At 31.9% G+C, this 26918-nt stretch overlaps 1 protein-coding gene and 1 long non-coding RNA gene across 2 annotated transcripts; both read right to left on the bottom strand.

The window, feature by feature from the left end:
* Positions 1-515: 515 nt before the first annotated feature.
* Positions 516-4476, bottom strand: LOC115982031. Its single transcript, XM_031104502.1, has 4 exons — positions 3950-4476; positions 2858-3289; positions 2368-2674; positions 516-949 (listed from the first exon to the last, which is right to left on the bottom strand). Exons 1-4 carry the CDS (start codon positions 4406-4408, stop codon positions 804-806), a joined length of 1344 nt encoding a protein of 447 aa, XP_030960362.1. The 5' UTR covers positions 4409-4476; the 3' UTR covers positions 516-803.
* Positions 4477-11608: 7132 nt separating this feature from the next.
* Positions 11609-16057, bottom strand: LOC115979422. Its single transcript, XR_004089052.1, has 2 exons — positions 15761-16057; positions 11609-11770 (listed from the first exon to the last, which is right to left on the bottom strand). It is a non-coding gene; the product is annotated as an uncharacterized LOC115979422 (long non-coding RNA).
* Positions 16058-26918: the final 10861 nt, after the last annotated feature.

Raw genomic sequence — 26918 nt, 5'->3', positions numbered from 1 at the left:
TCCAAATTTAGGGCAGGTTCTTCAACTTTTTGAAGTAGTGTTTTAGCTTTAAACCGGACTATTTCACTCTTCATGCACAAGATATTCCGAAAAACTGATGGACCGAATGTATGATGGGTGGAATTTAGGACCTTCAAATTTAGGGCTGGTTTTTTAAGTTCATTAAACCTATCACTCAGATATTCCAAAAAGAACATTCCAGAAGACTGTTTGAAAGATCTTGTTACTTGGTTGATATCAAGTTGCTCCTTTCTTCTTGTTACTTGGCAATTGTATTGCCTCCAGAAAGGAGATTGTACAACCGTTCCATGACTATTCTTTTGAATATAAATTCAAATGTGCCTCATGCGTAACTTTTTTGACACTTCAACATAATAATAATAATGAAGAGAAAAATACGTGAACTAAATTTAATAAAAAAATAATACATGAATCAAATCGAAGATATATGCCATACAAAAAACACATCCCCCCCCTCCCCCCCCAAAAAAAAAAAGGAAAACTCAAAAGCATGTATTAATTTATAGCTTGTAGTAACTTCCTATGCGTGGCACCATGTTGCAATAGAGTACCATAGAGGCATGGACATTGCAATAGCTGCGTCTGATGAATGGGAAGAGAGAGCGACAAAAATTGGAAGAGGGACTTTTTATTATCGACTTTCTGTATGTGGTTGGCCAGGTAAGGGTATCATCTGAAAGTGAGAATGAATAATGTCTGAAGACTGCAATGACATTGTTTTCCTGGTGCGTATGTCATGAAGAAAAAGATCTGTGAAGCAACCATAGCTTAATGGAAAATTGTCACTTTGAAGAAGTGAGAACTATGGTTTTTCCAAGCACCCAGGTAACCAAAGAGAGCTCAATGAAAAAGATTGTGTTGAGAAGAGCCCTATCAACTGTCCATCCAAATATTGTAATCCCTCCTGGATTGGTCTGCAAATACATTACTGCAGAGAAAGGACTAAGCATCAGTTTCATATATAGTACACATAACATGGTATATACTTGGGAAAAAAAAATGTAACAATGTTGAGTTAATATAGGAACATTTGAAAAAAGCGATCACTACATTAAAGATCATGAATAGCAACCTTGTTTTGATCTATAAGATGCATGAAAGGAAAAATTCAGCTAACAAGCCCTCAATGTATTAACGATTTTCATTTTTAAGTTCAAGACCCAAATATATAGAAGCTAATTTTTGGAATGGATACACAGGAAAGGAAAGCACCACCACAGAGTGTTACAAATTAAAGATCAAGAACCAAACTTGCCCTAGTGTCACTTGTAGGCATTTGAAAGGCATAATATATCACTTGTAGGCATTTGAAAGGCATAATATCAACGGATATATGAAAGGACTCCTTATAGAAACAAAGCATGCTGTCGAAAACATAACCAGTTGAAAGTTAAAATCTTCAAGGGAAATTCTGTGAATCATGGCATGGGTAAGAAGCATATTTATGCGTTTAAAGCAGATAAGGAAAGTCAGAAACATAATTGCACTAGAGATAAGAGTTGAATGGTTCGGATAGCTGAACTACAGAAGTTATTTCATGGGTAGTGATAACAATGGTAATACCTCACAAATGAATAACTTTTAGGTGTATCCTAGTTGGATAATCAGCATCCAATCAAAAGAGTAAAACAGCCATAACAAGAAGCAGATCATTTTCTCAAAGGATCTCTCAAGAAAGAAAAAAATCACCTGAAGAAACTTCATGTGATTCAATTGAAAAGGATGTCAGGATAAACCATAATCTTCTACACGTAGCTAAGAAGAGATCATTGATTATAAGTAATCAAATATGGGTTTGTTTCATTTCAGGAACCTCATTTTCTAGATAAATATTGAAACCTCCATAATAATCTCTTAATTCAAACTGAAAAATCTGCCTAAAATCTACGCTTTCATACTGAATTATTGTGCACATCAACAAGAAATAGAACATGATTCAACATATCTGAAACAGAATATCGACACAAAGCTTCATTCAATATTCATTTAAAATTGATGTAAAAATGAAAGCAATGGGCAGGAGCCTATGTGCACTTAACCTGACAGTAAATTGTAGAAAGTGGTCTGCATCCACATTCATTTACTCATTAATGTGTTTCTTTATATGCTTGGTCATTTGCTAGCAGCTATTTTTATTTTATTTTTGACAGCAAAAAAATGGACATTTGCTAGCAGTTATTATTGGAGCTGAATTCGTGATAGTTATTACTGAGTGCATGAGATGACAAATTGCATTATGTATTAATCTAACTTAAGCATGATTTCTTGATCTTTGACTGATTAAAAGAAAATCAACAGAAACAGGAATCAGATGTAATATGGAAACAAGATATGTGAATTTCATACCAAAGGCTTCTCTCTTGTGATATGAGGACATATAAGAGGCCAACTGAGAATTAGTGGGAATTGCAACATAATCCAATGACTCCAAATCACTTTCAGAGTAATTTATATCTATGTAGTTCAAAAAATTTTCAGGCTCCATGTTCCCAACATTATTTGAAACTCTATGTTGGGATGAATCTGCTGGACCGCATGTCACTAAAGCATGCCATCTACTTGCAAGTGATGTAATGGCTTGAGCTCTATGGGAAATTTTTGTGGCTGCATGCAAGCAAAGAATAATCCCAACGACCTGAACAATAGTGGACACCTGAAAAGTTGAAAGAGAAAATATGCAAAGAAAATTAAAGCTTGAATGTATGTAGCAGCTAAATTCCAATAGAAAGCATACAACAAAATTGGAGAAAATGCTAGGGATCCAATGTGAACTCAGCAACTGCAGATGCCAGTTAACATATAAAATTTTTATGTGTGGAAAATGCTAAAAACTTACTGCAAAATCACCACCATTTATTAAAGTAATTGTTCCACTATATCCCGTGGTCTGCAGTAGGGTCAGAAATTGGCTTGCTGTGACAACCAAGAATTCTAGAAGAAGATAGATTCGGAATCTATGGCTTATCTTAGAGAGATAATACCGCAGACGAATGTGTTCCTCAATATATACGAAGACATCAGATTCTCTTTCCAAAAGCTTCCCATAATCATTAAAGTGGATAACTTGCAGATTACAGACCAAGTGAAACAATACGCTCGCTGATAGAGAGATCAAACTCACATAAGTCCAAGATAAAATCAAAGCCAATAAAATAGCAACTGATAGCCACCTTGACTCATGGGGTACATATAAAATGCGGATGACTTCACGTACAATCTTCAGGATGATACATGGTAGTGCCCAAAAAATGAGCAACCTTAAAGAACCCTATGAAAATAAATTAATCAAACAAATAATCTTAGTACAACATAATTTAGAATCCAATGACAACTACATATTGAAGCACAGGCAAGTACTTGTAAAGATTGAGAAGATAAAAGCATTTTTTATTCAGTGTCGTGAATTTAGAGGACTAGAGAAGGAAAGGAAAGTACTTAAAAGGTATGAGATTAGTATAGAATCAATAACTAGAGATGAGCTCATGTGCTATACTCTTCTCTTGAAGATTTGATTGGAAAGGAAGACCTGGTGATTTTGGTAAGCACATTATGTTCATACCATAAATGTCACCGCCTTTTATATGGTCTTATCAAAATTGGGAACAGACAAAAAGAAAATCTTGAATTAGTATGCCAACTCATTAGTATGAACCACAATTTAGGATCACAAAGATCCATCCAATCATACAAATTCACCAAATCTTAACTGGGGTTGATCATGGGATACCAAAACTACATGGATAATCAAACTGGATTCCATATTCATAAATTTAAAGCACAAGTTTTACTTAACATCCATATCATATACTTAACACACTTTCACTGTTTCTTAAAGTAAATGCAAAAAATACCAACATAGCAAAGCATATCAGACAACCAAAAGCAACGCACACAGACTAATAATCCAAAGAATATAAGAAATGCTCACCCAAATCTGTTTAACATAATCGTCATGAAGCTGTGCCATTTTACCATTAAACCTGTCAACAAAGAGGAACCTCCTGATCCCATACTTGCGGAGATTGTGTGAAAGGCAGAGCAAAGAAACAGCAGCGAGGCAAGCCTGTGAGGCAACAATGTCTAGCTCGAAATTCTTAATCTGATACAACTCACAGCCAGAGCATTTTGATTGCTCCAACACCACAACTGGGAGTACCACACCGATAAGCAAGAAGGCAATCCAAGACAGAGCTATGCACAACCAAGAAGACTGGTTGAAACCAAGTAAAGTGAGAAAAGTTTCCAACTTTTTAAGTGTTTGGTCCAACTGGGTCTCTTCGTTTTGTTCTTGTTGCGGTACTTGGTGATTGTGGTTATTGTTTTGAATTGGAATAAGAAGTGGGGTCTGAGTAGGAGACTCCTCTGTGTTTATATGAATATCAGCCATGAGTTAATTGCTTTATTTGAGATTGGTCTAATGAAACTGAAACTGGTCGTTTTGGGAGAGAAATGGTGGAGACCCAGTTGATATTTTTGGAGGTAGTGCGTGGATTCGAAAGTATTTAAGGATCAAACACGCTGATCTGTCAGTCACTTTTTGGTTCCTTCTAGCCTGGCTTTGAGTAAGTAAAGCAAATCTCTCATATGAAGCAAACAAAATATGATAATTGTGTGTGTAGCAAATTATTGGAATAGTTTGAACTTCACATTTTGGGTGAATCATAGCCGTTGGATCATGGATGATTATAAATTTATAATCTTTTTCTTTTTCTATCATTGACAGCTTGAATTGTGTAGCCAATAAGCTTAGTGTGCTTCTATGAGATTACTTCTAGATGGGTTACCTTACTTTCAAAAAGTTACTCATTTGAATGAGTGGTAATGAAGGATAAATTAAGCTATTTATAATTTTATATGGAGTAGGACGTAACCTTGATAAATTTTTTTAGGTGTTTTTCTTTTTCATATAATTGCTTAGGTGATGATAAAAGCACAAAAAGATAATTACTATCTTTCTCAAAGTTCTATTAAGTTACTAACTATTTTAAATCACTAGAGTTGCAGATTCTTGAAGATTTAAACTCACAAATTGTTTTTCTCCCCTCTCCCCGTGTATGTGTTAAAATATTTAGTATTCTTAAAAAAACTCACAAATTGTTTCCCCAAAAAAAAAAAAAAAACTCACATATTGAAATTATTGAGAGTTAATATTTATGTTGTTTGGTACATATACAAATTGAATTTCTATCATATTATAGAAAATACTATATCTAAAAATCTAAATTTTAAAACCCCTTTTCCTCTCTCTTGTCTTGTGCGTGTTTGTTTCTTAAAAAAAAAAGGGTTTTAGAATAGCCTTACACGAATAATTTTAGTAACTAAATAATTAATAATTTGACAACTATAGATAATTTTTAGAAGATAAAAATACCCTTAGACATTACTCAACATCTTATTTGAGTGAAAAAAAAGAAGTATTTTTGTATTAGAATAAACTCTATAAAGTTATTATTATTTGTAAATAGAAAAAGTGAAAAATTTAATTTAAATATCCCATTAATAATCACTTTGAGAACACTTAGATGATTTATTCAATGAACTTGAATGATATGCTGTAAATCAGTAAATGTAGAGGTCTCAAATTCCATATACCACACTATTAATCTATGAGGTAGGCAAAAAATAGAATAGTACTCTTACAACAAATTGGGACCTTGCTTATATATGTGTTTGTGTGTGTGTACATACACATATATCACATTAATAATTCTCACATATACAAGATTTGTAGTAATTGATATTTCCTACCTAAAATGTGGGAGTTAGGATTCTCGTGTTTCATGGGAAATGAGATATTCATGGAAATTGTAATTCTCAAAAATTTAGTCAATGAACTATCGAATTTTCATGAATTCTCAAAATATAACAATTCCCATCCCAAATTCTTGTGTAATGAATTTGTCTTAAAGGATAGTTAAATTCAACTATGTTGTTAAATTGGCCAAGTAGGTACATATTTGAATTTAATTATTAAGAGCCATGAGCACTAGTGGAGGGAGGGGGCGGGGGGCCATAACCCTTTGGCTTTAAAAAATTCATCTTCCCACCAGTCATTTTTCTATATATATATAATTTATTGATTGGCCTCCTTGAATAAAAGTTGTAAACAACGCCTTTGAATGTAAGGTACACTAAGTTTTGCCATTTATTCAGTTGATTTATGTGTGTGTGTCTATATATATAAATATATATATATATATATATATATAAATTTTTTAAAAGATAATTAGATTCAACTATGTAGTTGTATTAATCAATGAGGTACACAGTTGAATTTAATAGAGAAATGTAAGCACTAATGGAGGGAGTGGGCGGAGACCCCTAGTCCCCTAACTTTTAAAAATTTCCCTTCTCTCTTATAATTTTTTCTATATATACACACACACACACTTTATTGATTGGTTCTCTTTAATTGAGAAGTCTAACTTGGCCATTCAACATAAGGAATGCTATGTTTTGCTTTTTATTCAGCGAATTAATTATATATACTAGCCTTTGAACACGCTTTTTTTTTTTTTTTTTTTTTTTTTGTGTAAATTGAAATAATGTTCATATCAATTTTCTAGCCAATTATATATATATATATATATATATCTATCTCAATTTTTTTTTTGTTTCTCTTTCACCTTTTTCTTTTTTGTTCTTGTTCAACTCTATCAAAAATAAACCCAATTTTTTAAAAAACTTTATCTCCTCTCCCTGTGTGTGAGTGTTAAAAATACTTAATATTTTCAAAAAAAAAAAAAAAAAAAACCCAAGTTGATATAATCTAAAAAAAAAAAGAAGAGTTAGAGAGTGTAAGGAGAGGTGGAGCCTAATTTTATGGGATATGGAGAAACATGGTGAGGAAAAAAAAACTTTTATTTATTTATTTTAATTTACCTAAACTTTAGGAGTTTTATTTAGACTCCACATCTATGAGTCCATGCCTCCATGACTTAAATAGAGGCCACAACTTAGAGTTCATGGCTTAAATGATTTGGAAGCTCCTTAAATCTATACTATCTATAACAAGATTTTTCTATTTGGAATGGACTTTTATATGGTTTAGAAATACCCTTAGACCCTACGTTTTATAGAGACAAAACTTGAGGACAACCTGGTAATATATCTCCAACTCCACTTAAAATGCTTACTAAATAAGACACTCTCCTACTAATCCATGTTTTCAAAACAAACTTATTTAAAATTAAAAACAAAAAATACTTCTCAATCCACTTTGTATATTTCTTTCAAGACTATGTTCCAACATTTTTTTTTACTTTATCAAGACTCACTAGTTTCTTTTATTTAATTTTTGGGTTGTGTCATAATCTAAAAATTGAGATGAATGAAAAATTATGACACTAGACAAAAAAAAAGAAAAAGCAAAAAAAAAGTATCATCGCATGCGCAAAGCTCATGTGATGAGGCTAATAATAGTATAGATAATTTTGTAAGGCTTTTTATTTTATTTTTATTTTTTTATGAGTAAAACTTAGGTACAATACTTAAAGTACCGTTATTTAGGTTCCCATTTTAAGATTCTACCATGTCACTTTTTTCTCATAAGATGAAAAAATAATTTTTAGTTAAGTCGTCGCATGGCAAAATTTTAAAAGTGGAACCTAAGGAACAACATTTAAAGTACTATACATAAATTTTGTCTATGATATATATATATATATATATATTTTTTTTTTTTTTTCTAACTTGTTTTTAAATAATAAATACCAATCAATCAAAATGTAAAGGCTAAAATGCAAAACTGACCCTTTAACTTTCTTCAGATTTCATTTCTGTCCTCTAATTTTACTTTCATCTATTTTAGTCTTCTAAGTTTCAGATTTATTCAATTAAGGCATTTTCATTAACTTTTGTTAAAATTTTTTGAAAAAAAAAAATCTGAAAAATATTTTTCAATCATTAATTGAATTTTTTAATTTAAAAAATTTGAAGAAAAATTTATAAAATTGAAAAATTAACCACAAAATATAACAAAAATTGATGGAAAAACCTTAATTGAATAAGCTTGAAAGCTAGAGGACTAAAATGAATAAAAGCAAAGTTAGAAAATTGAAATGAAATTTGAAAAAACTTAGAGAGCCAGTTTTACATTTTATCCAAATGTAAAACAGAAGTTTTTCCGAAAAAAAAAAAAAAAAAAAAAAAGGTTTTTTAAGATCCACCGTTCGATATTTACAGAACATGGGTATGTCTCTCGTAGTAGCAGGTGATCATACTTATTTTTGACCTCTTACCTCGGAATCTACGACGTGGGAACCTGGGGATTTGGAATTCATTTTTCGGTTTGAAGCTTTTGAGGGAATATAAAACTGAGAAACAAACAAACAAATATAACCTACACAAGATGCTTAAATTGTTCATGTCGGAAACAACATGTTGGTTGTGATTCATTGATGTTGACACTTAACACTTGACACCCGTCACTCGTCCACTGCTTCATTCCGAATACTTTGACACTAAATTTAGATTAAAACTAATAATAATTTACTATTTAAAATTTTTCTCAAAAAAAAATCTATTATTTAAGATTTGTTATGAAAATATTATAGATGTAATATTTTTTATATTTTGTAGTTATCCTAGGTAGTTTATTTGTCTGGTTAAGCTTTCTAATAATCATCTGCAAGTTGCTCAATTACCTTTCAACCAAAGATTTTGTAGTTATACTAGTAGTTTATTTGTCTGGTTAAGCTTTCTAATAATCATCTGCAAGTTGCTCAATTACCTTTCAACTATAAAGACTCTTATCATTCAGCAAAAATAAAAACTATAAAGTCTCTTTTCTTCTGGTAGGTACGTATTGCGAGGATAAAATTTTATATTCTTGCTGATGAATGTGGATGTACATTGATCAAGAATTCAAGATTGAGCTTTTTGTCGCAAATTGAAAAGTAAATTTAAATATAAAAAAAATAGAAAAATCATATTTTAAAGTGATATTTAAATATAAAAAAACTCATTTATAATTATTATTTTAGATCTAAAACTATATTAAACAGTCACCCTGCTGCAACTCAACATCGTTGGTTAGAAAGTTATGGCATTTACTGATAAAAGAAAGATTAGGGTTTAATTATGGAGAGGGTTGAGAATGGAGTGATTGGATTATTGGATGCGATGGTTTGACTTACCGAAGAGGACAAGAATAAGATGTGATTTAGCAAAAGACAAGCTTGGGTTGAATTTGTTTAAGAAGACGTGGCATGTGAAAGAGATTTAGATGCTGATGCTTTGTGACAGTGCCCAGTAGCTTGACAAGTAGAAGCGGTGATGAAAAAACTCAAAAAAAATAGAGGGTAAATTAAATGGTTTGTTGGCTTGCATAATTTTTTTTTTTCTTTTTTCAAAAGAAGTCTCATGGGATTGGAGAACTTTACGGACTTTGGGGGTTGCATTGAAGTTTGGCTTCGTAGCCATTCGAGAGATTTCGAAGTCTTGTAACTAATGGTCATAGTAAGATTATTGATTAGTTCAAATTTACCTCTCCCTTTTATTGATTTATTAAATTATAAATTATATAGTCAACTCATGAAACCATTTTATATAAAATACCACTCTCGCATTTGGTGAGTTAAGGGTTGTACAAGGTGCGGTGCAGACGGTTTTGAGTTTGGGGGAGAGGGGTTTACTCCGCACCTACGAGGTGTTGTCAGCTCATGCTTGATTGCACATCAGTTGTGAAAGGGGTGGGAATGATGTACAAAAGTTGCGGTGTCGTTAGTTTGATTAATTCTTCCATTTTCTTAGGAACCAAACACAATTTTGTCAATACCCCTAAACCAGATTATAATCATTTAAAAAGCAAATATTCCCAAAAAAAACGACAAAAGAAATCAAACAAATTCACAATTGTTCTCTATAACATATCCCATTTCAAATCACAATACATAAACAAACTTAGTAGAAAGCATTACAATTTGCAAGGAGGAGCATCAATAGTCAAAACTTGTTGGGTTTTGAGTTATATATGTATGTGATCATTGTTTTGAGTTTGTGTTAAAGGGCATGTTATACTTCTGTCTAATCCTTTGTCTACTATATTTTACAAAATTAATAGGGCTTGAATCATTGCTGTAAGGGCACGTTTTGCTTCATAGCCCAAAAAATGGATGGATAATGGCCCAATGAGCCCAAAACAATGAATTTGTTAGAGAGTGGGCCTGAGACTAAACGTTCAATGAGTTAGGAAGATATTGGTCACAATAGATTAGTTATTAGTGGAATGAACAAATAGTTTGAACAAAAAAAGGCTCTCCTCGGTCAAGTCCAAGGAAGGTATGTTCTTATATATTTCTCTTAGATTTATACAAAAATTATAGTTCTTGGTTACACAGTGATGTTTTCTCTGGTTTTCTCTTGATCCCCTCTGTGAGGGAGTTCATCCCTTTTATACTTCATTTCTTTCTTTCATCTTAGCCCTCCACGTGTAGATTAGACTACTAATCTTTTCGATACTTGTCCCATCAGCACCTTCCTGAAGTCTTTGGGGATAGTTGTAAGGCTGAAAGTTACTATTCATGCATCACTTACTATTCAAACATCACTTCCACATTAATGCGGCCAAGGGATTAGATGTAGAGCATTCAATGTGGTGGTAGCAACTTTCTTCTCAGATATTTCTCACTTCTCTTTTGTCTTATATCTTTTTGACGCTTATCCATCCAAGCACGATTGCCTGCTGCTTAGTTTTTGATGGGTAGTTGGACTTTAGGCCTACGTATTGTTGGCTGAGGTGGCATTGATCCTCGGACAACATCACCTACTCATCATGTCCTGACCTTTTTCTTGGCCCAATATCTATCTGCCTTTATTTGCACTGGTTTGTTCTCGAGCTATTTGATGTCTTTGGACGTGACCCACGACCCAATATTATCATCTGGGCCCTTCATCCCTACAATTGCTATATTTCTTTTAATGAGAAAAGTCTATAGACGAAAAAATTCGACACATGCTGATATAACAGATTGTTAGTGATAGGTAAAGAAGTGATGTTAGTAATGGGCCTAGATGAAAACTAGTACAAGCTTGTCAACTCATCTATTGTAAAAATGTTGTCACATTTTTTGTGTATGTAGCATTGCTCTTCTTCCAATACATGAGCAAGTGTCAAAAATGGACTTGATCTGATCAACCTATGATTACAACAAAAGTGGACGATGGTGACGAAACAACATTCGTCACCTAAGCCCTGACATCGAATGTCTTGTGACGAAAATTTTTGTCACCAATAGGTTTAAATTTTCTTAATAAAAAATATGATAGGTGATGAAATTTTTTCATCACCTAATATTTTCATCACTAAACATTATATTCAAAGATAAAATATATTTGTCACCAATGATTTTTAATTTGTAATTTTTTATTTATTTTACCATATAAGGTGACAAAATATTTGTCACTGATTTTTTTTTTAAATTTTCAATTTCAATAGATTAGGCGATGAATTATTTCGTCACCAATTTCTGCTTATAGTAAGCTATTGGAGACAAAAATTATTAATGTTCTTTACATTTACTTGCCATTACATTACATTAACCTGTTCATTTCCGACCACATCCATAAACAAATCATCCATACAATCTAAAAAGGAAATAAAGAACCATTATACTATTAAAACTATTTAAGTGAGTTGTTCACAAAGTAATTACAACAATATATTGATAAGTGATGTCTTCCATACATTAGAAAATGATAGAGTTCAAGTAGCGCCACAAAAAATGTCTCTTTGCCACCAATTTCATATCTGCACAAGTATAAAGAAAAATGCATTGATACCATTTCTATTGAAAGAAGCAACTACTTGTACATCTAATCACAAGATTGCCCAAAGTTTAGCTAAATTTGATACATTAATATTACTAACATGGATCTAGTTTAAAAAAAAAGTTTGATAGAAGCACATCTTATGCCTTTTGATACTTAGATCATTAACATAACATACCAAAAATGTCAAGATTACAACATGATAAACTTGAACATCATCACTACATGATTATCATGGGCAAGGGAATGATCACGATAGTAGAACTGGACTTCTATTTGCAATTCAAAGAGAATGCTTTACAAGGCAGCAAAGCTTATTAAAACATTGTTGAGAAGGTTCATTTTGATTCAAAATGACTCAGGAACCAATAATTACAGTAAGGAAAGAAAAGGGAGGGAATTTACTACAAGCAGTGTGCTTTTGGTCCCCTTAAGAACTACAAGTTAACTTATAAAGAATCTGAAAAATCTAATAACAAGTAAGAGGAAGCCTTTTTTTTTTTTGGGTTAAACAAGCAATTCTAGTATATCAACAGAGAAATCCAAATCATATAACAAAATGAAACAAGAATTAACTGCACTGCACAAACAAGACCCAAACAACTAGTATCAAAAAGAGATAGGGACAAGGAAATATAGCACCTCAACAGTCCAAATAAAGAAATCAAGAGGCTCAAAGCAATGGAAATGGGCTGAAGGTTGGACTCAAAAATAAAGAAACATAAATATGTAGGTTTAGGTTGTTCCTAAGTTTGATTCTTTCTAACGGGTCTCCAAATCTTCCAAATTAAAATCCTAACTAATTCTAACAAATAAAACTTAAACACCCAGCAAAGAAAATCTCAACACTAATCTTCCAAAACCCTAATTCCATAGTATTCCACACCAAATTCTCTACCATACATCACTAACAAAACATATATATATATATATATATATATCCATACCAATACAAAGCTACCACCACAAATACAAAAAATACAATAGTTTTTTTCTAAGACTTAGCACAATTGACACTTCTAATATCAACTTAAATCACCTTATAACACATGCAATCTACCCACTTACTCCAACTCAACAATCCATCATAACTCAAGTCTCCTCAATTTCATTATACAATTTTACAAGTATTTAAGTATAGAATACTTACTATACTCAAGTCGAGTGTACTAACTTTCTCCTTAGTCCACTTGTCCTCTTCTTAGTGCTCCAGTACATTATTTTTCCTTTTAATACACCACAAATAATAACGATGAAAAAAAAAATGGTGCAACCATGAAATTCTCACCATCAAATATTGATAGTTATATATGACTTTAGTTATCAATTTTGACCACTCCTACAAACAACTTTAATTTACTTCAACAACTCATGTTAGCCAATAACACATGATATCACTATGTAACTATGCTTTGAGAATTTTGCTTCTTGATCCCTAACTTAGAATATATTCATTTTAGCTTTAGAATAATTTTCAATACCTGCAATTTGAGATTCATTGAACTTTGATGATAACAATATTATTGCGCTACGATAATGTAACTTAAGCAACATCAAGATGTATAAAAGTAGTTGTTGAGTGAAAGGAAGGGCAATAGCTGTCATGTCTCGAACCCAAATGGGTCCATAGCATGAGAAAAAAACCATTAAGAGAAATTGGAGGGGCGTAGCCACATGCATGCTTGGGGAGACCTTGACCCCTCCAAAATTTAATTTTTTTTTTTTTTACAATATAGGTATATTCTATAAATATTTAAAGGTTATATGAAAAAAATAGGAGTTGCCTCCAAAAAAGATTACTAGATTGGTCAACTAATCTAGTAATCTTTCCAAAAAAAAAAAAAAAAAAAAAAAGTTTAGAGTTGATATACAATTGCAATAGAATGAAATAATTAGGTAGTAAGTTTTGTGAGTAAAAAGTGAAACCCCTAATTTTTAGCTCAATTTCAAATCCTATTAATGGTTCAAATCATTCAACATTAATAATATATGCAATTTGGTTGAAATTTTCTATTCTCAAGAATTTATCAATAAAAAAAAGCTCATATGAGACTTCAATTATAACATTATGATTTTGATTTGTCAAACATGGATGAAGTTTTGCAAAAAAATTGTATATTAAAAAGAAAATTATGAATAATTTTGTTATAAAAATAATAATTGATGAAGTTTATTACGTGAAGTATTATTGTTGAGCATGACTTTGATGAAAGATACTATATTCAATTTTTTTTTTGTTCTATATATTTCTATGTTGTATACCCAATTATACAATGTTTGTATACTTACTAGAGTTTAAAAAGATTATAAGTTTTTCTTTTAAAGAAGATCTTGTGTCTAGGTGTGTATATATACATATTAAAGTTGATAATTTTGTGTATATGTATATAACTTACTTTAGAATAAGAAAATTAAAATTTATATTTTCATACACACAAATATATTATGTGAATTTCTTTGGGTAGTGTCTATTTGTAATTTGAGTTTATTTTGACACAAAATTCTTGGCTTCGCCACTGCTTTCCTCATGATAAATATAAATAAACAAATTGAACTCTCCACAATATAAGTCAGAGCTCTACAATATATTTACAACAATATGAACTACAAATCATGTCTCTAAATATACATAAAATTCCAAAACTCCAAGTGAATTAACACAAAATCGCGATCCTTCCTAGGATACGCAATCTCAACCATAAAATATAGGCCCACCACGCCCAAGGCTAACAAACCCTAAGAGCCTAACCTCTAGTAGAATTAGTTCTAGCCTTGATAAATTTAGTAAAAGGAGTCACCAACTATTTATAACACAAATCTCCCAAATTAGCATAATACTTCAATCACCACCAATAAACTAAGTTCCATGTCTGATGTATTCCTAAAGCCTAGTTTGCCCATCCTAAGACAAGTACCCCTTCCTAAATGGGAACCAAACAAGCATACAAGAACTCATAGTTCCATAGCACCAACTAAAGCATTTTAATTCTCTATATAGCAAGCAAAAGTGCGTATGTAAGCATCACATAAAACACATCACTTCAAAATAGAGGTAGCATATCTCATGAGTTTCCCTTTTGGGTACTAAATGATTAAACCAAACCATAATTAAAATCAACTTAAGCAAAACACATGTCAAGAAAAACATATGAATTTGCAAGCCAATCTGTTCAACAAAGGTTTGAAGTAAATTCAACAAAACCTTAATGTTTTCGTTGTACTTTCAAATTCAATGCATTACAGGCTAGCCATTTTGCAAAATTGGTTTGGTCCATGAAATGTTATTCGATTAATTCAAAAATTAAAGGGAACATACCCATACCTGTATACAAGGTACCACAAAAAATTAAGCCTAAACGATTTTTTTATAATTTATTAAAAATCACGTATTGCAACTAACTCAAATCTGTCCTTGACAAATTTAGGATCCCAAAACAAAATTGTTATATCTTTAATACTAGACAAAATTCTTTGGGACTTGATTACATTAAAACCACATGTGTCAAAGCATATTAAAAACAAGGGATGAAGCCCATAATCTCAAATAAACATTCACCACAACCAAAAATCAAGAACCAAAACTCATAACTCATAGAGACAATTTGTCAAACACTTGGTATACAAAAAGCACATATTCACATTAATTGCACAAATTTATAGTTAACACTATACTCACACCCACATATGCCAAAGTCATTTCAAAATACAAGGAAACCCTCTTTCAAAAATTAGCCCTAATCTCCCATATTAATAAAAAACCCACATGATTTCTCAAGAAACTCAATTTACATAGTTGTCAAAAAATACATCAATTCCACCACATTAAATTAAAAACCTCCAATCAAGTCTTAAATGTCCCAAAAAACACAATAAACAACCCCTAAAATAAAACCCACAATATAAAAGAGCAATCTGGCGAAAATAAGATAAAAACCCAAAGATATTAAAAGGTGGGTTATAGAGATTTTACCTTAAATAAGATGAGATATGAGAGCTTAAGAGGTTCTTATGGAGTTTTTCAGGTAAAACTCACCAGAAAAATAATTGTGAAGGTGGGGTGATGCACCGGTGGGAGAGTGTGAGAGGGGGAGATGAGTGTTTTTGTGCTTGTCTGAAAAGGAAAGAAAAGAGAAGAGAAGGAGAGGAGTGTGGCCGGCCAAGAGAGAGGGAGAGAGATATTTGTGATTGTATGGTGGGGAATAAGTGGGTAGGTGGGGGATCACATGTGGGTCTAAAAATCTGACCCCCCTCCCCCCTTCCCCACACTTTTTTTTTGAATATGGGCTAGGGCATTATAGTGACTATATCGCTTATTGCTTTAGGTGACGAAAATAGGTTTCTTCACTCAATGTGCTCCTAGTAGCAATATATGGTGATGAAATTAGATTTTGTCACTAAATGTGTTTATTTTAAATGTTTAGCGTCAACAAATTTTGTCTTTCACGCGTAACATTTTGGATTGGCATCTCACTTTTTTGGGATTTATAAGTGACGAAAAAGCATTTGGTCACCAATGATAATAAATTTTTTAATATTGGGCGACAAAATTAGTGTTTCGTCACCTATTGTTAATATTTGGTGACGAATGTTTTCGTCTCCCTAGATCCCACTTTGTGTGACGAAATATTTCGTCACCGTAGACATCCATGCCTACAAATTTCTTTGAGGCTAGTTTTTTCCACAGCCTATAGTGACAAAAGGAAGTTTTGTCACCAATTGTAATATCTTTAGTGACGAAAATATGATTTCGTCACTATTTTTATGTATTTTTTAAGATTTGGTGATGAATTTTTTATTTCCTCACTAAATGTTGCTATTTGGTGACTAAATTTTTTTTCCTCACTAGATTTCATCACCATAGTCCAAGTTTGTTGTAGTTCGTACGTTGTAAACAAGCTGAATTTTGTTGAGTATTGAATGTTCAAGCTTGGTTTGACAGCAAATGTAAAATGTTCAAGTTTGGCTTGAGTTTGAGCAAGCCTACGAATTGTGTTTGAGCTTGAACTTGTTAGAATGTCTAAAAGTTTAAGCTCGCCTTAGCTTGATTCATTAATCAAGCTAAGCTTAAGCTCAGTATCAAGCTCAAACTTAAGTTAAATATTGAGCCCTCAGGATCAAGTTCCAATACAAGTTCATTATAAAACTCTCACATTAAGTATATTATCAAGCTCAAACTCAAGCTAAATGTTAAGCCCTTGAGATCAAGTTCCAATACAATTTCATTATAAAGCTCATATTAAGTATATTATCAAGCTCATTTGGTTTGGATGAGTGCTCCAACACCCAATTAATTAAAGGCTTAGTACAATACTTATTAGTTAATTGTTCTAGCTCATATTAATCTTATTATGAAGCTCATATTAATCTTATTATGAAGCCCATAAACCTACCTAAACTCAAGTTGTTTTTTTATCGAACCCTATTGTGCAGGAGTTTTTTCATGAATAATTTTTTTTTTTTTAATCTCTCTTGAGCTTGGCTCATTTGTTAAACAAGCTTATTAAAGCTTAAGTTTGGCTTATTTTATAAACAAACAAATGTGAACAAGTTTTTTATTGAACCGAGCCTGAGCTATTTATGTACGGCTTGGTTCATTTACAACCTTGTAAACCACAACTTATTTATTTATTTATTTTTACTCTCTTTGGATTTGGCCTCTCCTCGTGTACAAGAGTGTATATAAGTATATTTATAACATTTTCATTAACACATTATTTATGTTTGAGCTTGATTTGTTTAATAGTCAAGTAATTTTGTCTAAACTTCAGGTTAAAATTGCCTCATTTTTCTAAATAAATGAACGTAAATAAACTTTTCTTGAATTGACCTCTTTGTTTATAAATGGTTGATTCTTGTATAGTCCTAATTATAAAGTCCCATGTGAAGTATCTCAAAAAAAGCTCTATGTGAAGGGAAGGTTTGGTCCAATGCTCTTATGCAGCTCTAAGAGCATTGGACCCAAGCCAAACCCCATGCAACATTGCAAAGTATCACAAGGTCTTTAGATCAATTTTATGCTAAAATGTCACTGTGATAAACTAGAATGGGATTGTTCTTGTCATGACTCATGACTCCATATGAAACAAGAACACGCCCACTGGGCCAGGACATTGGAATGGACAAGGCCGACAGAAGGAGATTGCAAAACTGCTCTATAGGCCTTGTGGACTAATGTGACAAAGTTGTACAAAAGTGGAACATTAGATCAGTTTTTTTTTTTTTTTTTTTTTGGGTTGATAAATGGAACATTAGATCAGATAGAAATTAGAATGACAGATTCCCCACTCCAAAATTACATTCGAGCGACAAAATCTCTAACATTGGACATGGTTCAATCCTATATATAAGAAGCTCAACTCATGTTATGCCACGTGTAATTTTAACAAGTAATATTACATTATTTAATAATTTTTTTGAATGAATACTTTGAAAACCTTGCCATTGAATTACGTTATACTTTTATATGTTTTTAAAAAGTTAACAAAATTTCATGTCATTTGGATATTATTTACTATTCGATGATTAAACTCATATTTTATACATAATTTTAAATTATAGAAACTTAAAATTTAAATAATTTATTAAATTAGGTAGTTATTATTATTATTTTGATGAAATTAGGTAGTTATTATTGACAGTGGTGGCTCTAGGATTTTTTTTTTCCAGGATGATCATTAAATAACTTAAATTAAAAAAAATTAACAAAAATAAAACTCGAATATATTAACATCACAAAAAAAAAAAATGCACAAATATATATAGCTTTAAAATTTCCTTGACAGGTTTTCATATTTTGAAATCATTGTATGATATGATATCTTCAATATCAATGTTATTAGTTACATCTTTTTCAATGTATACAATTTAGAAATCATTAAACTACTGATCTCTCATTCAATTACCAACATATTGCCTAAATAAGTATTGTATAAATAAAATGCATTATCCTTTTGAAAAAATATATCACATAAATCCAACAAATTCGGCTAAAGACTAAACCAAGCACTAACATTCTAGCTATTTGAAAGTGTGCATTTTTTAATAAAAAAAAAAAATCAATTTAAAAATATGCTTAGGCTAATTTGTTTGTTTGGACAATTTTTTAAAAGTGTTGCGTTCACAACTTTTGTGCAACACTTACACAACAAAGCCTACATGGTAAGTTTTTACTAGTTTTAATTTGAATATACCACTGAAATTATTTTTTTGTCTATCAGTAACTACCTATTACTTAGGATTTGTTACAAAAATGTTGTGAAAAAATTGTGAACATGGCATTTCTTGCGATTTTTTTGGAGATGTTGAATTTAATTTTTAATGGGCTCAAATTGTTATTTAAGGTGTTCAAGTTTTTTTAGGGTGGTCAAGGTTTTTTTTTTTTTTTTTTTTTTTTTTTTTAAGGGTGGTTAATGACCCTTATTAGTTTAAAATCCAAATTTTTATAGGTATATTAAAAAAAAAAAAAATTCAAATCAAGTTGTCATGTGACCACTCTTAACTACACTTGGCGTGGCCCTTTTTTTTTAAAAAAAAAAAAAAATTACTAAGTATTTTAACACACACACACATAAGAGAAGAGGGGAAAATGTTTTAAAGAAACTAAAAGTGCTGTATATCCAAAATTGCCCAACTCTTGGATACACGGCACAGACTTTAAACTTCTATAACTCACACTCATTTTCCAATGTGGGATTAACTTGGCGCGGCCCTTGATTATTCATTTCAAATAATCTTTAAAAGTTTGTCATGCAAGAAAAAAACTATAATTTATCTATAGATTTGTTAAAATTAATATCCAATAAAACAAGCCTAGTTTAAACACACCTTAAATAAGGAATGTCATCTGGTTTATAATCTCATTTTTTTCTTTTTAGTTTTTATGTATATATTTTTAAAATGTCACCCTTTTATTTACTAATTTATAATTTAACACACATTAAGTAGAAAAAAAGAAAAAAAAAGGGTTCTTCTCACTATTTCAAGTCACATTTTGAAACTAAATATCAAGACTTTATTTTCAAAATGTAATGTTTGTACATTTGTATGTAATATACAGTGGCAGCTCCAGCAATTTTTTTAGGATATTTCTTAAGAAACATAAATTATACAATCTAATAAAAAGAGAAATTCATATATTGACAATAACAACAATAGAAAAACACTTAAATGCATAAATTTTACAATTGTTTTCTATAAGTTTTCATATTTTGAAATCGGTACATGATAGTCTCATTATCAATGCTACAAGTTACAACTCTTTCAATGCATACAACCAAACAATCATTCATCCATTGAATGTAAAACAAATTATGAAGCAAAATTTAATTTTATTGGCATAAAAAAAAATTGAGGGTGTTCCCAAATTTTTTTTGAAAGATAGACAAATAAATTTTTTTAAATTAATATAAAAAAAATTCAGGTCAGGGTGGTCTTGGGACCACCCTGCCTTAAGGTGGCGCCGCCCATGATAATATGTCATTAGTAGTAGTTCAGTACATGAAAAAGACGTTGCGTGACATGTGACTTCTCAGTCCTCACTTCCCTTACGCCTCCTTCCCTTCCGTTCTCACTTTTCATTCAATGTATACAATTTAGAAATCATTAAACTACTGATCTCTCATTCAATTACCAACATATTGCCTAAATAAGTATTATATAAATAAAATGCATTATCTTTTTTAAAATATATCACATAAATCCAACAAATTCGGCTAAAGACTAAACCAAGCAGTAACATACTAGGTATTTGAAAAGTGTGCATTTTTTAATTTAAAAAATAGCGATTTTAAAATATGCTTAGGCTAATTTGTTTGTTTGGTCAATTTTTTGAAAGTGTTGCATTCACAACTTTTGTGCAACACTTATACAACAAAGCTTACGTGGTAAGTTTTTACTAGTTTTAATTTGAATATACCATTGAAAATATTTTTTTGTTCATCAGTAATAACCTACTACTTAGGATTTGTTACAAAAATGTTGCGAAAAAATTGTGAACATAGCATTTCTTGCGATTTTTTTGGAGATGTTGAATTTAATTTTTAATGGGCTCAAATTGTTATTTAAATTTTAAGGCGTTCAAGTTTTTTTAGGGTGGTCAAGGTTTTTTTTTTTTTTTTAATTAATTTTTTTTAAGGTGGTTAATGACCCTTATTAAATAAAATCCAATTTTTTTTATAGGTATATTAAAAAAAAAATTCAAATCAAGTTGTCATGTGATCACTCTAAACTACACTTGGCTCAGCCCTTGATTATTTATTTCAAATAATCTTTAAAAGTTTGCTATGCAAGAAAAAAACTATAATCTAACTATAGATTTGTTAAAATTAATATCCAATAAAAAAAGCCTAATTTAAACACCACCTTAAGTAAGGAATGTCATCTGGTTTATAATCTCGTTTTTTTTCCTTTTAGTTTTTATGTATATATTTTTAAAATGTCATCCTTTTATTTGTTATTTTATAATTTAACACACATTCAGTAGAAAAAAAGAAAAAAAAAGGGGTTCTTCTCAGTATTTCAAATCACATTTTGAAACCGTATATCAAGACTTTAGTTTCAAAATGTAATGTTTGTAAATTTGTGTGTAATATGCGGTGGTGGTTTCAGGAATTTTTTTCAAAGTGTTCTTTAAGAAGTATAAATTATACAATCTAATAAAAAGAGAAATTTCTATATTGACAACAACAACAATAAAAAAACACACAAATACATAAAATTTATAATTGTCTTCTACGAGTTTTCATATTTTGAAATTAGTGCATGATAATCTCATTATTAATGCTACAAGTTACATCTCTTTCAATATATACAACTAGCGGTGTTCGTGGTGCGGTGTGGTTTTGGGTCATTTTTAGCACTGTACTTTGCAGTACGATTTAGCTAAAAGCATAACTGCACTGCACATTATTTTTGAGGTCACATGTGCGGTGCGGTGCGGTTTAAAGTTTAGCCAAAACCATAACCGCATCGCACCTCATTTTTACGGTCACATATACAGTGCGGTGTATAAGATGCGGTTTGAATGGTTTGAAATTGGTATATATTTCAAATTTTGGGCTTTTTCTACCCAGCCCAAAACTAATTTTTCCCTTTATTTTGGTCCAAGTTTTAAACTATTAGCTAGTTTTTCTTTATTTTGGGTTGGCTTTCTTAATCAACACTTGCTAGGGTTATCACACTTTTTTGTTGTTGTTGTCGAAAACTAGGGTTATTAAACTATTAATAATATTTTAATATTAAAAATAATTAAATATATTAATATAGGTGTGGTGCGGTGTGGTTTTCTTATTATAAAACCGCAAACCACACTGCACCATGCGGTGTAGTGCGGTGCGGTGCACTATTACTTGTGGTTTTGGTGTGGTTATGCTATTTTGCAGGCAGTTTTGGTGTATTTTTGCGATTTGTGCAGTTTGGTGAACACCCCTATACACAATCGAGCAATCATTCATCCACTGAATATAGAACAAATTATGGAGTAAAATTTAATTTTATTGGCATAAAAAAAAAACTGAGAGTGTTTCTAAATTTTTTTTTAAAGGGAAGACAAATAATTTTTTTAAATTATTATATATATATATAAAAAATTAGGTCAGGGTGGTCTTGGGACTAACTTGACCTTAAGGTGGCTAGGACCACCCAGGACCACCTGACTTTAAGGAGGCGCCACCCTGGTAATATGCCATTAGTAGTAGTTCAGTGCATGAAAAAAACGTTGCATAACCTGTGACTTCTCAGTCCTCACTTCCCTTACACCTCCTTCCCTTCCCTTACGCACCTCATTTTTACGGTCACATATACAGTGCGGTGTATAAGATGCGGTTTGAATGATTTGAAATTGGTATATATTTCAAATTTTGGGCATTTTCTACCCAGTACAAAACTAATTTTTCCCTTTATTTTGGTCCAAGTTTTAAACTATTAGCTAGTTTTTCTTTATTTTGAGCTGACTTTCTTAATCAACACTTGCTAGGGTTATCACACTTTTTTTTTTTTGAAAACTTGGGTTATTAAATTATTAATAATATTTTAAATTTAAAAAATAATTAAATATATTAATATAGGTGCGGTGCGGTGTGGTTTTCTTATTATAAAACCGTAAACCACACTACACCATGCGGTGTAGTGCGGTGCGATTATGCTATTTTGTGGGCGGTTTTGGTGCGGTTTTTGCAGTTTGTGCGGTTTGGTAAACACCCTTATACACAACCAAGTAATCATTCATCCACTGAATATAGAACAAATTATGGAGTAAAATTTAATTTTGTTGGCATAAAAAAAAAATTGACGGTGTTTCAATTTTTTTTTAAAGGGAAGACAAATAAATTTTTTTAAATTATTATATAAAAAAAAAATTCAGGTTAGGGTGATCCTGGGACTACCTTGACCTTAAGGTGGCTAGGACCACCCAAGACCACCTAACTTTAAGGAGGCGCTGTCTTGGTTATATGCCATTAGTAGTAGTTCAGTGCATGAAAAAATAGCCAAGTCACTTCACAAACAGTCACTGCCATTGCTCTATACTCTGCTTTAGTAGAAGATCTAGATACTATAGACTGTTTCTTAGATTTCCATGAGATTAAAGAGTCACCCAAGAATATACAATATCCTGTAGTTGACCTCCTAGTATCAACACAAGAAGCCCAATTTGCATCTGTGTAAGCCTTCAAATGAAAATCTGACTTGGATGACAATAGAATACCTTGACCAGGACAGCCTTTGATGTATTGCAGAACTTTGTAGGCAGCATCTAAATGTGGTTTTCTTGGTTTTAACATGAACTGACTTAGCTTCTGCACAACATAAGCTATGTCAGGCCTAGTAATAATCAAGTCTAGCAATCTTCTATAAACTCTAGGATCAGATAGCAACTTCCCTTGAAATTTATTTAACTTCAGGTTTTGCTCCATTGGCACCTTACTAGGCTTGCAAGCAGTCATCCTTGCATCTTTCAAAACTTCTAAAGCATATTTTCTTTGATTCAAAGAGATGCCCTTGTCTAATCTAGCCACTTCAAGCCCAAGAAAGTATTTCAAACCTCCAAGATCTTTCAGCTTGAAATGCTTATCCAAAGAAACTTTAAGTTCATTAACAGCTTGAACATTATTACTTGCTATAAGAATGTCATCAACATATACTAGCAAGGCTATGAAAGAACCATTAAACTTCTTAGTAAACAATGAGTAATTAGCCTTAGACTGCTTAAAACCATATTTTAAGATAACATATGAAAACTTGGAATACCATTGCCTTGATGCCTACTTAAGACCATATAAGGATTTGTTTAGCTTGCAAACTAAGTGCTCCCCCTTGCTGTTAAAACCCTGAGGAAGCTGCATATATACTTCTTCATGGAGATCACCATGTAAGAAGGCATTATTAACATCTAATTGGACCAAATGCCAACCTTTCACAGTAGATATGGCAAGCAAAGTTTTGACAGTAGTCATTTTGGCAACTAGTGAAAAAGTATCAGTGAAATCCAAACCCTCTTGTTGAGTGAACCCCTTAGCAACCAATCGAGCCTTGTACCTCTCTATAGACCCATCGGCCTTATACTTCACCCGATAGACCCACTTACAGCCAATAGCCTTTTTATTTGAAGGCAAAGGAGTAAGTGTCCTAGTGTGATTAGATTCCAAGGCCTTAATTTCAACATCCATAGCTTCCTGCCATTTTGGATCCTTAACAGCCTCATGATAAAATCTTAGTTCAGGAACAGCAGTGAGAAGTGAGCAAAAATTGGCATAGGTAGGGGACAATTTAGAGGTGTTAAGGTAATTAGAAAGGGGATATTTAGTACCTGGTTTGACTGTGGAGGAACCAGACTTGTTGTGAAGATTGGAATGAGTAAATTCAGTAGAAGATATAGAACTGCACTTATAATCCTGCAAATATGAAGGAGGCCTAGAGACCCTACTAGATTTTCGTAAAGGTGGTGCAGTTTTTGTATAATCTGCAGAAATGACAAGAACAAATGGCAAGGCATCTGAATCTGCAGAAACTGCAGGAATAGGTGCTGCCAAGTCATTTAAGCATCAACAGGAATTGTTAATTCCAAAGATGGACCAGAAGGGATAGGAGCAGAGGATTCCAAGGACTGACTAGAAGGAACATCAGAGAAAACAAATTTAGTAGATGTAAGTGATGTACTTGTGGTTGCAGGAACTTGTATAGGCTCAAGGAAAACTTGAGTAGGTGGAGTTGCCACAGAAGGAAAAAGATGAGGAAGGGAGATGTTTGAATTTGGTGAATAGCCAGATTAAACAAAGGGAAAAACTGTTTCATGGAAACAAACATCTCTTGATATGAATATTTGCTTAGTAGACAAATTGAGAAGTTTATAACCCTTAACACCAAAGGGATATCCAAGAAAAACACAAGGAACAGATCTAGGTGCAAACTTAGATCTATTGTGAGCTAAGGTAGAGGCAAAACAAAGACACCTAAACACCTTTAAGTGTTCATAAGAGGAAAATTTGCCATAAAGCTTCTCAAAAGGTGTCTTATTATCTAAAACAGAACTAGGAGCCTATTTATAATATGAACAACTGTTAAAACACAATCACTCCAATAACATATAGGCACATTAGATTGGAATTTCAATGCTCTTACAATACTTAAAATGTGTTGATGTTTCCTCTCCACAATTGAATTCTGTTGTGGAGTGGCAACATAGGAATGTTAATGAACAATTCCATGATTAGCATAAAAATCTTTGAGAAAAAATTCTTGAGCATTGTCAGTTCTAATAGCCTTAATGCTTATGTGAAATTGTGTACAAATCATGTTGTAAAAAGAAATCAATAAGGGCCTAGTTTCAGTTTTAGACTTCATGAGATAAATCCATGTGGATCTGGTTGCATCATTCATAATAGTAAGTAAGTATCTAAAACCATCACGAGTAGGTTTAGCAAATGGTCCCCAAACATCACAATGTATGAGATCAAATGAATTAATAGAAAAATGATTAAAGAAAGGAAAAGGGAGTCTTTTCTGTTTTGCAATGGGACAAACAACACAATCTTTATTGCTATGAATAGTAGTTACATCTGGAAGAGAAAGATGTAAAATATGAAGCTTATTATCTGATACATGCCTAATCTGAGATGCCAAAGAAATGGCTCAGAAGCAACAGGAATATCAGAAACAGAATTAACCAAGGAACTAAGAACATATTCTAGAATAGAAGATGCCTCTGAAACAGACTTGCAAGTGCTTGAAGTTTGCAGCAAGTAGAGATTATTATGAAGTTTACCCAACCCAATCATTTTTCAACAAGTAAGGTCTTGTATGAAACAATAATTGGAGAGAAAAACAAGACAACATGATAAGGATTTTGTTAATTTGCTCATTGAAATCAAATTGAATGTAAAGGCTGGTACACATAGGACATTTTCAAGAGTTAAGGTAGGGGTAATTTGGATTGTGCCAATGTGTGTGACTGTGACTTGTTCACCATTGGGTAATTGAACAAATGAGGTAACAGAACTAGTGATTTTAGTGAACAATGTTATAGAATGTATGATGTGATCTATGGCTCCTATGTCAAGAACCCATGTTTCTTCATTGTTGGCTGTTTTGTTAGCAGGATTGACAGCAAAAATGGAATGCTTCATATTCAGGCAATTGGAATCTTGAAGGAAATCATGAGAAATACCTGAAAGTGCTGAATCAGTTGACTGAATGGCATCATTAGAAGCTGAAGTTGATGCTTGAGAACTCAACAATGAAAGTAGTTGTTGACATTGCTCAGAAGTGAAAGGAAAAGAATTGATCTGATGTGCACCTTCAGAATGAGTTGATTCACTATCAAGAGTCACTTGATTTGCCATAGCAACCTTGCCTTTTTGCTTGTAACCTGGTGGATAACCGACAAGTTGATAGCATTTCTCCATGAAATGACCAATCTTGCCACAATGACTGCATGTAGGTCTTCCTTTTTCTTGCATTTCCCTTGAAATTCTTGCCACTCTGATTCGAGCCTTGATTCTTGACAGCAAGAGCAGTGGACTCTACTGAGATACCAGTATTAAAACCTAGAGCCCTTTGCCTTTCTTCTTGAATTACCAAAGAAAAGGCCCTATCAATTGAGGGAATAGGCTTCATCATTAGAATTTGAGTCCTAA

The sequence above is a fragment of the Quercus lobata genome, chromosome 3 (genome assembly GCF_001633185.2).
Source record: "Quercus lobata isolate SW786 chromosome 3, ValleyOak3.0 Primary Assembly, whole genome shotgun sequence".
Taxonomy (NCBI): Eukaryota; Viridiplantae; Streptophyta; class Magnoliopsida; order Fagales; family Fagaceae; genus Quercus; species Quercus lobata.
This window is presented reverse-complemented; position numbering and strand designations above follow the sequence as displayed.